Genomic DNA, 15,951 nt, shown 5'->3' with positions numbered 1-15,951 from the left:
AATGAAAAAATAAGCACTTATCCCTGCACTTCTCCACTGTGGATTTCAACTGGAACTCAGCATGACAAAACCCTGTATAGATACATCCATCATTGACGTGAAAAGGTGCAATCCACTCCTAACCATTATTATCTGCCTTCCCAAAACTTTCTACCATCTTACTTATATCAAATTCATCAGGCTGCATACAAAGCTGACACATTTTCATTTCAGAGGCGTCTGTGTATTTTGGTTTCTCAGTATATTGTGACTTATCTATTTTGACAGCTAACCCCAAAAACATGTAGCTTTCCAATGGTTTGGGAGACATGTGATGATTGTTTACTAACAGATCCTCTTTTTAAAATAAAATGCATACAAACATACATACATAAAATGTAATAGATAACAACATTGGTTCTTTTAAGAAAAACAGCTAACAAAAATGGACATCATTTTTAGTCACCACAACAGCACTGGAAAGCAACGTACCTCCAAAATAGTAGCTGTGCCCTGAATAAATCTGTGAAACAGTGGTTGCATGAACTGTAGATGCTACATCATTATCGAGAGTTAGGGTGATGCGATGTCTTCTAGCATTGATGTTAACTGCATGCCACAGACCATCATACAGATTGCTGCCTGGGAAACAAGGAGTGGAAAAGAGATCAACTACTCATGGGGGACAAGAAGGAAGTGGAGGAGGAGGGGAAGCTTGTGAGTAATTACTGTCCTTTAGGGAAATAACAAAACTGTCACTCAGGCAATGTCAGGGGGAGCACACACACACCAGGTATAAACAAGCTAACATTAATGAAACTTGTCCCCAGAGCCAGAGTCCTCATGCACTACATGAAGCTGTTACATATATAAATATCTCTATTCATTTCAATAAAGGGGATGGATACCAGTGTATATCCTTGCACCCCACTGTTGAATTTTAGACTTTTGTCTTCTGCTTTGGGTTCCCAGTTGTTGTTGGACTACAACTTCCATCATTCCTAGCTAGCAGGACCAGCAGCCAGGGATGATGGGAGTTGTAGTCCAATAGCAGTTGGGGACCCCAGTTTGAGAGACACTGTTCTAAATGCATGCGGAGGAGAAGCATTCCCCAAGCTGTACTGAAACTCCCATCAGCCCCAGCCAAGTTAGAGAAGGCGGATCATGTCCTTTGTTGGAAACGACTCAATTTCTTGAAACCCTTCCACCAGTCTATGTGACTGCATAAAGCAGGCTGGGGTTTATAAGCTTGAATATAACTATTACAAGGACAAAAGGATAAAAAAATGGGGGGGGGTGTTACTTACCAGAACAAGGAGAGCAGAAGCTAAAAGGATTTTGGTTTGGCTCTACTTAGGATTTCTGCCAAATAATTCTATGGCATCTTAAAGACTACTTATTTTCCTTTGTATTGTAAACTTACTCCACTGGATGCAAGGAAGTTCGTGCATATAAATGCATATCTTGTTCATAGAACTTTGTCTATTTTTGCTGCAGTAGTTGCTGCTCTAGATTTTAAGGGGCTAGATTTGTTGTTGTGCTTTTACTACTTCTTGTCTTTTGAGCTGCTATATCAGCATGCAATAACCTTCACACTATTATCAAGCCAAGGGCATGCTGTCATGTCAACCACAAACCAGCATACTGTTGAAATTTTCCCTCTCGCTAGATTTGGCAGAGGGAATAAAAGATGGTTCTTCTAAGCTTGAGTTGCCCAATTTTCACTTCCCTTTAAAACAAAGGATACTGTTTTGATGTCATGTTTCATGTTGGAAAGCCAGGGACTGGCCACCTATGAGGCCTACAAGATCTGTTCCCTGCTTCTCTCTCTCTGGCTCCTTTCCACCTGACCTGGGTGGGTGGCACCCTGTCTGACTCCAGTTATAAAGGCTGCTGAAAGATGTTTGTAAAGCACTAGTCCATTTGGTGCATAATGGGGAGAATTTGGCATGGACGGGAGATTAACACACCTCTGTTTTCTGCAGCATTCTACAACACTTCTGCTGTGATACTTCAGTTAAGGTGATACTTGAATTTAACTGGTTTGAAATGAAACAGTTTGATATTGATGTAGTTTTCTGTTACTGATCTTACTGAAGAGTTTATTAAATAGAATGGTATTTTTGGAGACTGTATTTATTATTCATTCATTCATCCCCCCCCAAAAAAAAAACCCTATACCACCAATGTGGGAGGTTTTTAGACAGAGGATGGATGGCCACCTGTTGTGGATTCTTTAGCTGTGCTTCCTGCATTGCAAAGTGTTGGACTTGATGACCCTTGGGGTCCTTCCAAGCTCAGCAATTCTATGATTCTATGCAGTGCTTCCCCCCCCCCTTAAAATGTTTAGGGGTACTGTCATTTTCCTACTCATATTGAAATACTGCTCCTCAGTGAGACCAAACTTAGATTCACAAAATGTTTAGAGTTTGGATTTGATATCCCGCCTTTCACTCCCCTTCAGGAGTCTCAAAGCGGCTAACATTCTCCTTTCCCTTCCTCCCCCACAACAAACACTCTGTGAGGTGAGTGAGGCTGAGAGACTTCAGAGAAGTGTGACTGGCCCAAGGTCACCCAGCAGCTGCATGTGGAGGAGCGGAGACGCGAACCCGGTTCCCCAGATTACGAGACTACCGCTCTTAACCACTACACCACACTGGCTCTCATGATATGCCTACCCCTCACACTGGTATGCCTACCCCTGCATCCCCCCAGAAAAAAGCACTCATTCTATGATTTTTAAAATGCATCAACAGCACTGTATCAAGGAAACCCTGGGTGAACAGATGACTTTCAAACAGGCATCTAAACGTCAACATGGTAGGAACCGGCTGACTTTCACTGTGAACTCATTCCAAAGGGCAAATCATGTGTTTAGAGGAACTTTAATTGTGATGTTTTTTGTTAGCTTCCTAATGTGGATCCAAACACTTGTATCATGGCATGTGTTTGATAAATCTATGGCTATGTTTTCATTGTATGTAGGTACAATAACATATTGATTTGTTTACTGTTCTTTTGAGCTGCTTGGAGCTTAATTTGGAAAGCCAGTATAGAAACAAAGAATCCGAAAGAAAGTAAATGTTTCTATTAGATGTGCAATACCTGCACTAACTCCTACATATTTCTCTGTTCCTTTCTGGATGATGAGCGACATCCTTCCATGCTGGAGGTATAACAAGAGTAAACCGGAATCTTCTGACAGCTCCGTGGATAGCAGCAAACCATCCTTGTTCCACGTCCGAAACTGGAAGCTAACTGACAAGCCATCAAGCTGGGGAGTGCCTGGTAACAGCAAGTAACTGTTGTTGGAGCTGTCAAAGGTGATGGGAGTGATTTGTGGTTCTGAGCAGGCAAAAGTCACATTACCCTGGAAAGTAATAAAAACAAGGGGAGGGTGGGGAGGGGAAGGAGACAATGACAGGCAACCATCAAGCTGTTTTCCCATTCAGTGGCTCTGAATATGCTGCAGTTATCACAACAGGAGGACAGGAATATAATGTACCTTTAGGATTGTGTGTATGTGTGTGTGCAACATATAGAACCAGACAGTTTCTCAGTTATACAGACACTTCCTTGCTGATTTCCATCCTATTGGTGTGGAGAATGAGTGCTTTGCTGCCATTTTAAACAGGAATAGGAGTGCATTTGCACATTCATGCCCTGGGCCAAGGAAATACACATACACATACATAGTGTTGCACTGGCTGGAAAACAGAGCTTAGACTTGGCAGTGGGGTGAGGTGGACATCCTTCTACAAGCCTTGACTGGGTTGGTGGCCATAGAACAGCAGCCGAATCCATGCTTTGCATAGAAAAGATACCAAGGTCAGGGTCATTTAACAACAGGGTTGGGAAATATCTTTACATGAGACCCTGGGTCACCACAGCCAGCATCTTTACTGGACTTGATGGACCTGCAGCCCAGTAAACCATGAGAATAAAAAGTCTTCACAACTTAAGAGGGAGGAGGGGAAAAATTTGCTGGGACCATTGGCTAGGTTTCCCGGGGCTAAAGAGCCACCTGTTCCCTACCTCCTGATGTATAGGAGTCCAATGCTAGTCCTATATGCTGCCCTACACAGCATGTGCCTCCATCAAGCTCAGTGGGGCAGGATGATCACAGCATTGTGGAGGTGTATCCACATTAACTTTGTATATGAATCTTCTTGGTGAGTCAGTTTGGTTTATTGTGTTTAGCAAACAGCCCTTACACACAGAAAATAACAACAACATGAATTAGGGTTGCCTTATTTCAAAAAGTGAAAATCTGGACAGAAAAATTGTTGAGCTGTTGTTGGCCGAAGTTGTTGAACTATTTTTTGCAAAATCTCACAAAAAGACATTTTTGAGCTATTTTTAAAGGAAATCTCCAAAAAAAGACACTGTCAACATGGGTTGCCATACGTATGGATTTCTTTGGACGTTTAAGTGATTTCCTTCCAGACACTCTTTACGACTGCCAATTGCTGGCTATGTCCAGGAAATTCCAGACGTATGGCAAACCTAACAGGAATACTGCTACTAATAATGGTTTACATTTCTACTCCCTTACCCCTAGTGGATAAATCATTTTCTGTTCCCCCCTCAAATTTTGTTACAAGAAATTTAGATGTTCTAAAGGATATCTCTATCTCGACGTTGGGCAGCAAAAACAAGTCTTTAATCTTTACCTTGAACTGATCTTTGTTCACTTTCACTTCAAAACCAAAACTAAACAAACTCTCACTTCCAGAACACACTGCTTCCAGATGACTTTAAGTTTAGTGTGGTGGGACAAATCCTACCATTTATTTTTCTGACTAACTTTCTGACGAGTTCTATTCCAGTGAGAGTTGGAGCTCTCCGACCTTGATCTCAACATTGGTTCAGATCTAAACGCTCTCCTGAATGGCAGCTGGACTCCCAGTGCCTTTATTCTTGGCAATTCCATTGTAAATTAATTCAAGCAAGGAATATATCAAGCAATTAAGAATAAAGGAAGAGAAGTGCATTCACAGCTTTCAAAGATAGTACACAGGGTTTTGTGGACAGGGGGAGAGCTGCAACTCACTTGCTTTTGAACCAAGGCACTTTGTGAAATATCAACTGAAATCTGATAAACCCATTCAAGTAAAAGGCCTTCCGTGTGGTGCGGTCTCTCATTAGAAATTATATCTCATTCTAACAGTATTATTAGAATGAACAAAAGATGAGTGATTTGCAGGAAGCTATACGGCGCTTGGGGATTCCCTTATTGAAAAGCTAGGACAAAATGATGGAATAGCTTCTTATCATTTTCAATAGCTTTGAACAATTCTTAGTTGACAAGGGGAAATTAAACAAAGTTCTGGAAAGATGTTTAATTTGCTGCTAACTGAAACAAAAGCTTCAATGGGATCTTTCTCTCTTTTCCTAGATTACAAGACAAAAGTACACTGGAACAAGGAATAAATGCATTTCAATAAGTCCAGTTTGAATGACTTCTTATCTTTAACACCTCCAAAATGATTTCAGCCAGAAGGTGGAGTGAAAACCTAATCAAAAACCATATAAATGCCAAACTATGCCAAACATTTTCTCAATAAAACATCTGCCACATTTGTAGGGAGTGGGAAGGGTGGAACTGGGGGGAGGACCTTGGTGGGGCAAGGGTATTCTCAATACATTTAAGGGACTTTCAAGTGTGGGGGCTTTACAGTGAGTGTATTCAGAAATAATATTTTGTGGGTGACTTTCCCATGCTTGTTGAATGAGTTTCAAAGTTGTATTCACACCATTGTGATTTTCCATTGCAATGTCCACAAGAACCACACCTCAAGGTGTGGGAATGGCTTGATGATTACATATCTGAAAGTTTCTTACTCCTTTCCCTCTTGACCACACCACACTCCTCCCCTCACCCCAGTCGCTCATTCTACACATGCATACCGTCTTCCACAGTTGAATAAAGGCTAGTTGTTGTGCAATCCTAATTATGTCCACTCAGAAGTAAGCCCAAGTGATTTCAGTGCTACTCACTCCCAGCCAAGTGAAGTTAGGATTGCAAGCTTTGGTCTGTAGCATTCCCCATCCCGTCAGAAACCTCTATATTGTTACCCAAAACACCCACAAGTTTTATAAACTTGTGTGTGTGTGTGTGTGTGTCTTAGTTCTTAATGGAGAAGATCCAAGAGGAGGAGACAAGGCTTTCTGCATAACCTGTGAGGCAATCCTGGCCATGGGTGTCCTTCCAGACCTGGAATAACCCAACCCCATTCCCACAATATATTGGATGTTATTTGTCAGGGACCGTGCTGAGAAGGGCTTCACTGAGGAAGAATGATGGGAGCCACCCCCTCCTCCTGATCCCGAATCTTCCCAGAAGCCAGAGGACAGTATAGATTTGGAACAGTGGTTTGCAGAGGGGCATAGTTCAGAAGGCAGAAGCTGGGAAATACTGGATGGGGAACAGCTAGCAGAAGAAACACTAGAAGAGAGAGAGTTAACAGATTCACAGTCTCTGGATAGTATCCATTCCTGTCTCCCAAAGTCCAGGAGAGCTCAGAAAATGGCAGAACAGAAAAAACAGCAGCTCAGATTAAAAAACATAGGAGTGACGTAGATTAATAGGGACAGGAGAGGGTGTGATTCTTAATTGGGAGCACCGCCATTTCTAGGAGAGATGTTCTTTGTTCTCTCACTGCGATTATTAAAGTTTCTAACTGGTAAGAAGGCACATTTTTCTTGGTTCTGCTTATTTACTGCCACGTCGGCGGGAGGGACGGGGAGCTGATTCCCTGAAGCCTGACATTATTAGCTGTTAATCAGCCAACAGCCTAGGTGAAGAGAAATGTTTTCATCTGAAGCCTAAAGGTGTGCGATGAAGGTGTCAGCTGAACCTCCCCCTGCCCCCCCCAAAGCTAGTGATTCTTGAGCTGCTAAAGATTTAAGTTCTCCATTTGTTCCCTGCTCACACAAGTCATAAAAACATGTTAAGTCTTCCCTGGAGTGTGCAGAAAGCACAGAACATTCACAGCCCAATAATGGGGCTCTGAAGGTTGTGAGGCAATTTCAAAATTGACCCTTAAAAATATGATTGCTTTATTGTTTCATCTGATGAGAAGATGCCATGGGCACTGCTTCACTTTATCATAATCCAATCCTGGCTGAGGTCCAGATAAGATTGCCAGATGTCACTTATTGAATGTGATGGTTGTTTAGTGTCTTTTGTTCCAGTACATCCAGCCTTGCAGAACATGATATTCATTCCATATGTCAGAACGGCAAGAACTCTGTTAAAGTTCGTACAACAGATGGCCAAATTGCTACTGTGGGCTTCCCCCACTTTTTCTTATTTTGGGAATTTTGATGTATCATGTCAAGATGCGGAGTCAACACAAATCTGAAGTGAATAGGGTAGTGATAGGGCAGTTGATAGCAGCCATGGCTCCCAGTACGTTTCTGAGCACAATTCAAAGTGTTGGTGCTGACCATTAAAGCCCTAAATGGCCTCAGCCCAGTATACCTAAAGGAGTGTCTCCACCCCCATCATTCAGCCCAAACACTGAGGTCAAGCACTGAGGGCCTTCTGGCAGTTCCCTCACTGTGAGAAGTGAGGTTACAGGAAACCAGGGCCTTCTCGGTAGTGGTGCCGCCCTGTGGAACGCCCTCCCATCAGATGCCAAAGAAATAAATAACTATCTGACTTTTAGAAGACATTTGAAGGCAGCCCTGTTTAGGGAAGTTTTTAATGTTTGATGTTTTATCATGCTTTTAATATTCTGTTGGGAGCCACCCACAGTGGCTGGGGAGGCCCACCTAGATGAGTGGGGTATAAATAATAATATATTATCATTATCATTATTCATCTCCCTGGATCTGGATCCTAAAGGAACATGGTTGTGGTAAGCAGACAGATTCTTCATTTGTAGATCTGACTTACAAGATTTCACTGTTTGTTTGATATCACTGTTTGGTAACACTTTATACACCCTCATTCTTCATAACTGAATTTTGCTTTCTTTGGAATTTGGGAGTGCAGATGGTTATCCTGCAGCCATTGCAGGTTTGTGCCAGCAGAGGGTCTATGAAGCTCTTAGAATGAACATCACCAGGCACATCTGGACTGAGCTGGTCAGCCTGTTTCCTAGCAATCTTCCTTAATAATAGTGTGCAACCAAACATGGCAGGGGTAGATGTTTCCAGGGCTAGTCTTGAGGCTTAACAACTTTGCCTGTCAACTTAATGCCCCATTTTGGTTCTGGATGGCAGATATATTGTGGCCAGTTCTCAGTTCAGGAGGTTGCACAGGATGGAATGGCAAGTAGTTTGTCATCTCTGTGGGTAATTTAGTGACCTTGGTCTTTGCTACAGGTTACTGAACATTCCCTAAATGAATGTTCAAAAACTGTTGACTTTCCTTTTTCTAAGGAACAAAGTAAAGATACAGGAACTTTGTCCTCCTTTTTATCTGGTAACTAATTGTGCAACCCTACTGGTACGTTTGCACACCCATATCCAAGACAGATGAATTTTTTGAGGTGACTGGATGTATATTATAAATGGAATACAGTACAGCCACTGCTTCTGCGCAATTGAATACATACAGTAGGGGCCGTGCTGGCTAGCCAGCTTCCTTTTCAGCACTTCTCACTGATGGATTTGGTGAGATTAGCATGAATGAGGGTCAAAACCACGTGAAAAAATGACACTAGATCTTAGCTTGTCCCTAGTGCCTTCCCTGGAACAGTTGCTATTACAGCTGAACTCACTTTAACTGTAAAAGAAAAGGATAAAAAAAAACCCTCAAACTTTTCCCTAGCTGTGAAATAGAATAAGAAGTTTCTATCCTCCAGAGGGAAACTAGAAGATCAGACATGTCTAGCTGCTAAAAACTCCATCTAGCACTCATCTGGCATTTACGAACTCCATCGAGTCCAATGTTTCCAGTCTGATTAACGATTCCTTTAACAGGTACTGAAATGTACTCCAAAGGGGCTTCTGCTGCTGTTATTACAATTTGAACTTCCTAAATTCAGGCAATTAAACAGAGATATTTAACATTTCCTTGGTAGATACTGCCTTGACCCTCATCCACTTGGGAAAGAGGTCTGTCACTATCTATTTTCAGGAGTAACATGGCAAGCAAGGGAATTTCCTTTGTTGCAAACAGGCCATTGTAGAAGCTATCAAAGCAGATACAAATTGTTTAGTTAAAAACATTAAGCGAGAGGCAGTGCATATTTGGAGCATGTCTTGGCATGCAATATCGCCTTTAAAAAGAAATCACCTAGCAGAACCCTAAGGAAATGCTATGTAATCTGACTAAGAGGAGGTCTTAGCAATCATCCCGAGACTGTCTCTGTGTATAGCATCAATGAGTGAAACTTAATTCTCTATTTCTTGCCTATTTTGCTGATTACTCAAGTGTGGATTACTATTTTATCAGAAGAAAGTTGAAGTCTGTGAGTGCGGGTGATGAGGATAATTAAATTCCAGCAGTTACAAACCCAGGAGACATAAAAGTAATCTCTCAGCTCAGTGTCCCATCCTACGCTGATGCTGCTAGATTTAACACCTGGGTGAGTGCTGAGGGTGCCTTTCAGTTAGTCTGGATCTTCAGCTCCTTAAACTTATCATCTTGGGTCTTCCAGAAGGAAGCATTTCTAAACATATTAATAAAAAGTGTATGGATAATACAAGCATTGTGTTGGAATACCACAGTTAGGATGCCACAGAAATTCTTTGTGTGAAGTCTCATGCACAGCATTCATTTAAAGCACACTGCTTCCTCCCCAAAATCATGGGAACTACAGTTTGAGGGTGATGGGGATTGTAGCACCATGGCACATAAACTACAGCTGCCATATTTCTTTGAGGGAAGCCATGTGCTTCAGATTTGCTGAAAGTGAAAGGTGAAGCACAAGGCCTCCAGTTAACCCAAATAAAGTTGAAGCAGGCTTGGGATTTCTTAATTATAATACTTTTTGTATGCACATACGTCCATATTGGAGCAGTTATGAAGGGTGCTCACATGTAAAAATACCATTTCCTTCTTTAAAATATTTGGGAGAAATGGTCATTTCTTTCTTGGCCTCGAATTACTCAAACTTTGATAGGAAAGGCCACAATTGATATGCAAAAGTCCTCTCCATAAGTGATGTGATACACACATGCATTTTTCATTCAGTATCTGAGTACCTGAGTATGTAACGATTTCATAAGAAATAATCATGATGCTCTCATTATGCAGGCAAAAAGTGAAGAAGAACGTAGCTATTAATGCTGATTATTAGAAATTGTTTCAGAGATAATTTTTAGCCTTGCTTTGAGAGTAGAAGTCAGAGAAGAAGAAGAAAAATCTCCTTAAGGAAGGCCTGTACTTACTTAATGGTCATATAAAGAGGATAATGGGGTCTTTTGTCAGCAGAGAGGACACTTCAGTTATTGGGATGCTCTTAATACAGAAGCTCTACTGTACATAACTAAGCTAATATTTTCAGGAGAAAAGAGGTGAAGTCACTGATTGTCATTAAAGAGCAGAGGTTCTCATATACTTGAATTCCTTTCTTGGGAAACTTTTATGTCCCTGCTCAGAAAAGTATCAGATAACAGAACTGAAAGGGCTCAACAGAATGATATTTCATCCCTTTGAGAGACTTTGAGGATCATATGCTTGGCTAAGCAATTCTGAATTTTCTTTATCTGAGTCTCCTAAGCTTTTAGGTCACTGGCCAACAGCGCAACAAAAGATTTTACTGCCTTCACGCTTGCGGTAACCGAGCATTATCACTTCATTACCTGGTCCAGTAGCTGAGACACAACTGCAGAGGACAGCAGCAGCCAATTTTAAAAATCATAAATCATTCTACTAAGAAACAAAGGTAAAAACAGAAAAAGGAATAATAGACAAACATAATATAGATAGCTTGATATTTCCCTCTTTTCAATAGAGAAGGAAGCAGAACCAAAGGCTTGTCTTTCAAATTCACCTTGCCAGACAGGATAACTAAAAGTGGTGAAATAGCACAAAGGCAGATTTAATACTTTGTGCCGAGTCAGGGGTATAGTGGCCTAAAACCTATCCAGTTTTATTCACTAGGACTAAAATGTTTTAATACTTTCATTAAAACACATCATTAAAATGGAATGCACTAGGGCTGCATTCATACCAGACATTTAAAACACATTTTCCCCACACAAAGAATCTTAGGAACCAGAGTTTGTTATGGGTGCTGGGAACTGTAGCTCTATGGAGTGGGCTAAACCACAGTTCCCAGGTTTCTTTGGGAGGGGTGTTTTAAATATGCTTTAAATGTGTGGTGTGTATGCAGCCTTGAATTCTGTTTGCCTTCCATGTTCATTTCTGAAACCCGTCCTTTTCGGATGATTGGGATCTGCCTTTTACATCCTACTGGGCATTCTCAAGTCATTGGGTGTATCTGAAGTAGCTCATTGGGTCATGGCCACAGATGGCTGGTTTATAGAATGCAAAAGTAAAGTAGGATATATTACTATGGACTGCAGGTAGAGGACGCCTTTTTTTTGAAATAATCCCTGCAAGCAATACCCCAGCACACCAGTCTTCCTGTGCTACTTTTCTACTTGAACAGAATTGGACTTGGGGGATGCAATTACATTTTTAAGTTAGAGGACTTGAATAGCTGTGAGGCTTGCCATTCAACTGTCCATTGACTTTTATTTGCATTCTTCTGTTAGAATTAATTGTCTTTTGTACTGTTAGGAGAGATAAAAGGTGTTCAATAGCTTTTTAAAAAACTGGGGGAGTGTTTGTGAAGAAAATCAAAGCTGAAACATGACTGGAGTTAATAAGAAGTAAATGTTTTTGTTGCCATGTTAAATAGCTGTGAATGTGCTATAAAGATATAGGATTTGGTTTGACCTCACCAACCTCTGCATCTGGCTATAGAAAAATAGGCCCTGGCAGCTTTCTAATGGGGTAATGGGTCATCAGCCCACCAAAAATTCCCCACCAGATCATAAATGAACAATAATTCAGCAGATCAGCATTCTGTCCCATTATCCAAAAATAAACATCAACGTTCAGTCAATTTCTTAGCTTCATCAGTGGCCAACGACTAGGAAAGTTTTCTGCCAGTGTCTGTTCAGCAACGCATACCGCAACCACGTCAAGACATAGCTGGTTATATTTTAAGCCTGTCTGACTCCAGGCAAAAGGGAATGAATTGAATAGTCTCCTTCCATTCATAGAAGAATATTTGATCTAGGAGAAGATTCCACTAACGGAAGAGTAGGCAATTTCTGAGGATAACCCCTGCACCCTTGAATACTTGCTCCAGAGGGTTGCACGGCATGGAAGATTTAGCATCCTCCTCTGGAGCAAATACTCTTTCACAACCAGAATGACTCCTCCTGTTGAAAAAACTGGCACCATTGGATACAGCCCCCAACCTTTTGTTTCCTTGCCTCTGACCTGAAAAAGTCCTCTGTGTACTGCTATCCATCTGACGTGCTTTGATAATAATAAGGGTTTTGAGATCAAAGGTACTCAATATTTCCTTAAAAGTGAGATTAACATCTATGTGAGATTTAAGGTGGTTCAAAGCACTTTACTGATGGTGTTTAGAATTCACAGAAAGAGAATGCATTATTAGCTTAAATTCAGCTGTCACTGAGAATTTTTCTTTACGCTTTTGATACTACCTATTTTGGTTCATTTCCCCAGACAGCCCATTTTGTTGCCAAAATGACCCATTATTCAGAATTGTCATTCCCACAGTCTGCACTGGCGCCTGACCCTGAAGCCTCAATGTTGCATGAGGGAAAAACACATGCCTGCTTGTTAAAGAAAACAAAAAGTCCTTTCATTTTGCTGTTAGATCTCACCAACACCTGAAGCTCTCCCTGGCATTTCAAAATTCAAGCTAAGTGGTAGAAGAAGAAGAAGAAGAAGAAGAAGAAGAAGAAGAAGAAGAAGGGGAAGAAACCTTGAAAGGTCTCAAGAATCTTTTTATGTTGGTGGTATATTTGTAAATTGCATAAAAGCCTATTTATTGATTAAATAATAACAACAATAACAACATAATGTAAAATATCTAAAGTGGTGTACATAATGCTGCTGTGCTTATATTATCAGGATAACAACTTATTTCAGATAGGGCCGGCCTACCTATGAGGCGAACTAAGGCAGCTGCCTTGGGCAGCAGAATCCCATGGGGGTCCCCAGTGGAGAAGTGAGGAGAAGCTGGTGCATGATCCAGGTAAGCAAGACTTTGGCAGAGAGGTGGTGGAAGGGGACAGCACCTTCCTGTTTTACCTAAGGCGGTGAAATGGGATGGGCCATCCCTGATTTCAGAGGTTGCCAACCTAGTGCCCATGGGCACCATGACACCCATGAAGGCTTCTAGTGGTTCTCCAGGGTAGGTACTCCAGACTCTGAGCTTTCATTTAATACATAAAGAGTCTCCATCTCTCCCAGAAAGGAAGTTAGGTGGCAAAATCATTCTAAGTGATTTATGTGAAATAAATGGTGCAGCTACCTTGTATCTTTTTCTGGGGGAAAGCTCTGTTTTGTTATTATCCAACAATTGTAAATGTGTGTGTGTGTGTGTGTGTGTGTGTGTGTGAGAGAGAGAGAGAGAGAGAGAGAGAGAGAGAGAGAGAGATCTCCATAATTAGGACCAGCATGACAAGGCTGACTTCCCACGTAAAACATAAAGTTGTCAGCAGTGGTTATCTATTTTTGTGTTGCAGACATTTTGGTTTATGCCACACCCGCTCCATGGCAGCCTTTATGTGACTGGCACCCCTAACACTCTCTCAGTTTCTGCATCTGAAAGGCACCCTCTAGTCCATAAAGATTGGTGACCCCAGCCTTATTTTGAAAGAAAGAAAGGAAGAAAGAAAGAAAGACACTACTTTGAAATTTCATAGCAGTTTCCAAATTAAAAACACATACAGGAGTACCAGTTACATGATACAACAACAACAAGGCAGAAACTAAAATGATTTAGGGTATAAAGAGATGCAGTAATGGCCAGTAAACAAAGCAAAGCATACAACACAGCAATGGTTGGTTTTCAAGGGGAATTTTTTAGCCATCTTTGAAAGTGTAGCAGGGAAGAGGCAGCACAATCTTTCCTGCAGAGGGCTCCTGCCCCTGGTGGATGCTCATCTAGCATCCCCCTAAAATAGGATCTGTAGCAGGACCTTGTCAGATTATCTTTAGTGGCAAGATGACAAAAGCCTCATATGGGAGGAGGCATTCCCTGAGATTGTCATATATATTGGAAGCATGTTTTTTCACAGAAAAAGCTGGAACCATTCCAAGCCTATGAACCTATTCTTTTTATAGCTGCATATGCAGATTGTGAGATTTCCGCCATAAGATAGTAGGAAGCTATTGGGTTTGAATTCTTGCTAGAACTTTGAATTTGGTTGGCCACTGTTAGAATGGGATGCTGGACTAGGAAAGGGCAGAGTCAAGGGATAAGTTTAGAAAATTATGATCCTATACACATTAGCCTAGGAGTAAATGCCATTGAACTCAATGGGACTTGGTGAGCTCCATTGAAAATGGGACTTACTTATCAGTGGACATGCAGAGGAATACAACATTAGGCAATCTGTGTATGAGAGAGGACCTGAAACTCAGGAGGCAATCCAATGCATTAACCATGGACCTGAAAATCCATTTTCAAAAAGTTTTTCTCAGAATCTTATCTTTTTTATGGCATGTAGTACCTATGATTATAAACCTTCTTCCCCCCTTCTATTCCCTCCATCTTGTGTAGCTTCCTCTAACAATTCTGAGTCCACTTAAATCGGGATCCCTGAAGCTTTCAAACATGCCTTTCAATAACTCTTAGCTTTGCCCCAGCCTTCAAGCACATCTTTTGAAGAAGCAAATTGTGTGCATGACTTGCCAGATGTAAGATAAGAGCCTTTTGCTTGGTAGAGCAAGCAGTACCTGTCAACAGCAACAATTTCAAGAAAAGAACAAGTCAGCAAATATGTATTGGGTTCTTACCACGATGTAGATCTGTGGCTTTCGCCTTTTCGCCAGGTCAATGATATTGACTCCATTGTAATAAAGGTTCTCAATGCAGCCATGGAAATTTTTCTTCAGAAACGTTCCTGGTTTGCCTGGGACTGGGATTCCTCCAAAACTGAGCTTTGGGACAAGAACAAATTCAACACTCTTATAAAAAAAACTCTAATAGCCATAACATGGAGAAAGAGAGAGGGAGGGAGAGAGAGAAAGTTCTTGCTTGTGGGTACACAGGGAAAAACAGACCATAGAAAACAGAATAAAGAAGTTGTTTCATTGCAATATCCTTCATTGTCAAATACTAAATGACAAAAAGAGGACAAAATTTAGAAGGGCAAATTTCAGTAGATGAAGACTTTTCATTGCCTGCCACACTTATATGGTGTATTTATTTTGCAGCTTTTCTGTAAAGCAACTTCATGCTCAGAAAGAAGTTTGGCTAATCATCAGTATGCCTGATAGGACAGGATGAATCCTAAAATAAAATTAAGAACCAGACTGGCAATGACAAGCAATACTGGAGAATGTTTGGAGTGAAATTCATTTAGAAGACATCTGAAGGCTGCCCTGTTTAGGGAAGTTTTTAATGTGTGACATTTTAACATGTTTTTAATCTTTGTTGGAAGCTGCCCAGAGTGGCTGGGGAAACCCAGCCAGCCACGCTGGGTACAAATAAATTATTATTATTATTATTAATTATTATTATTATTATTATTAATTATTATTATTATTATTATTCCCCCACAAGAGAATTCTAAATTTGCTGGTCATTGCTGTACCCAAACCTTTGATGCAGTGTCCCCTTCTTTCTCCACCCCTAACTGTTTAATAAGGTTTCAAAAACCCAATTAAACATTAGTCCTGATCCCCAAATTGACCCAGGGCTGGATCTGGGGTTAGATGGCACAGAGAAGGTTTGCCTCATCCAGTAGTGTTTGTTTGCAGGGGTAGGGAGGTCTTTGCACAGGTCTAATTCTGAG

General features: G+C 41.1%; 1 protein-coding gene across 2 annotated transcripts in view; it reads right to left on the bottom strand.

The window, feature by feature from the left end:
* Positions 1 to 15,951, bottom strand: part of CNTNAP5 (contactin associated protein family member 5) — a 311,049-nt gene that overhangs the window by 141,870 nt on the left and 153,228 nt on the right. For both annotated transcript variants that reach the window (XM_083584551.1, XM_083584552.1), the window contains 3 exons: positions 14,951 to 15,094; positions 3,085 to 3,349; positions 472 to 621 (listed from right to left, as the gene is read on the bottom strand). In XM_083584551.1, the coding sequence (XP_083440677.1) occupies positions 472 to 621; positions 3,085 to 3,349; positions 14,951 to 15,094 (559 nt within the window). The remainder of the gene's footprint in view (positions 1 to 471; positions 622 to 3,084; positions 3,350 to 14,950; positions 15,095 to 15,951) is intronic.

Source organism: Podarcis filfolensis (genome assembly GCF_964270895.1).
Source record: "Podarcis filfolensis genome assembly, chromosome: 1".
NCBI classification, from domain to species: Eukaryota; Metazoa; Chordata; class Lepidosauria; order Squamata; family Lacertidae; genus Podarcis; species Podarcis filfolensis.
The sequence above is the reverse complement of the archived record's forward strand: the minus strand, read 5'-3'. Positions and strand labels throughout refer to the sequence as shown.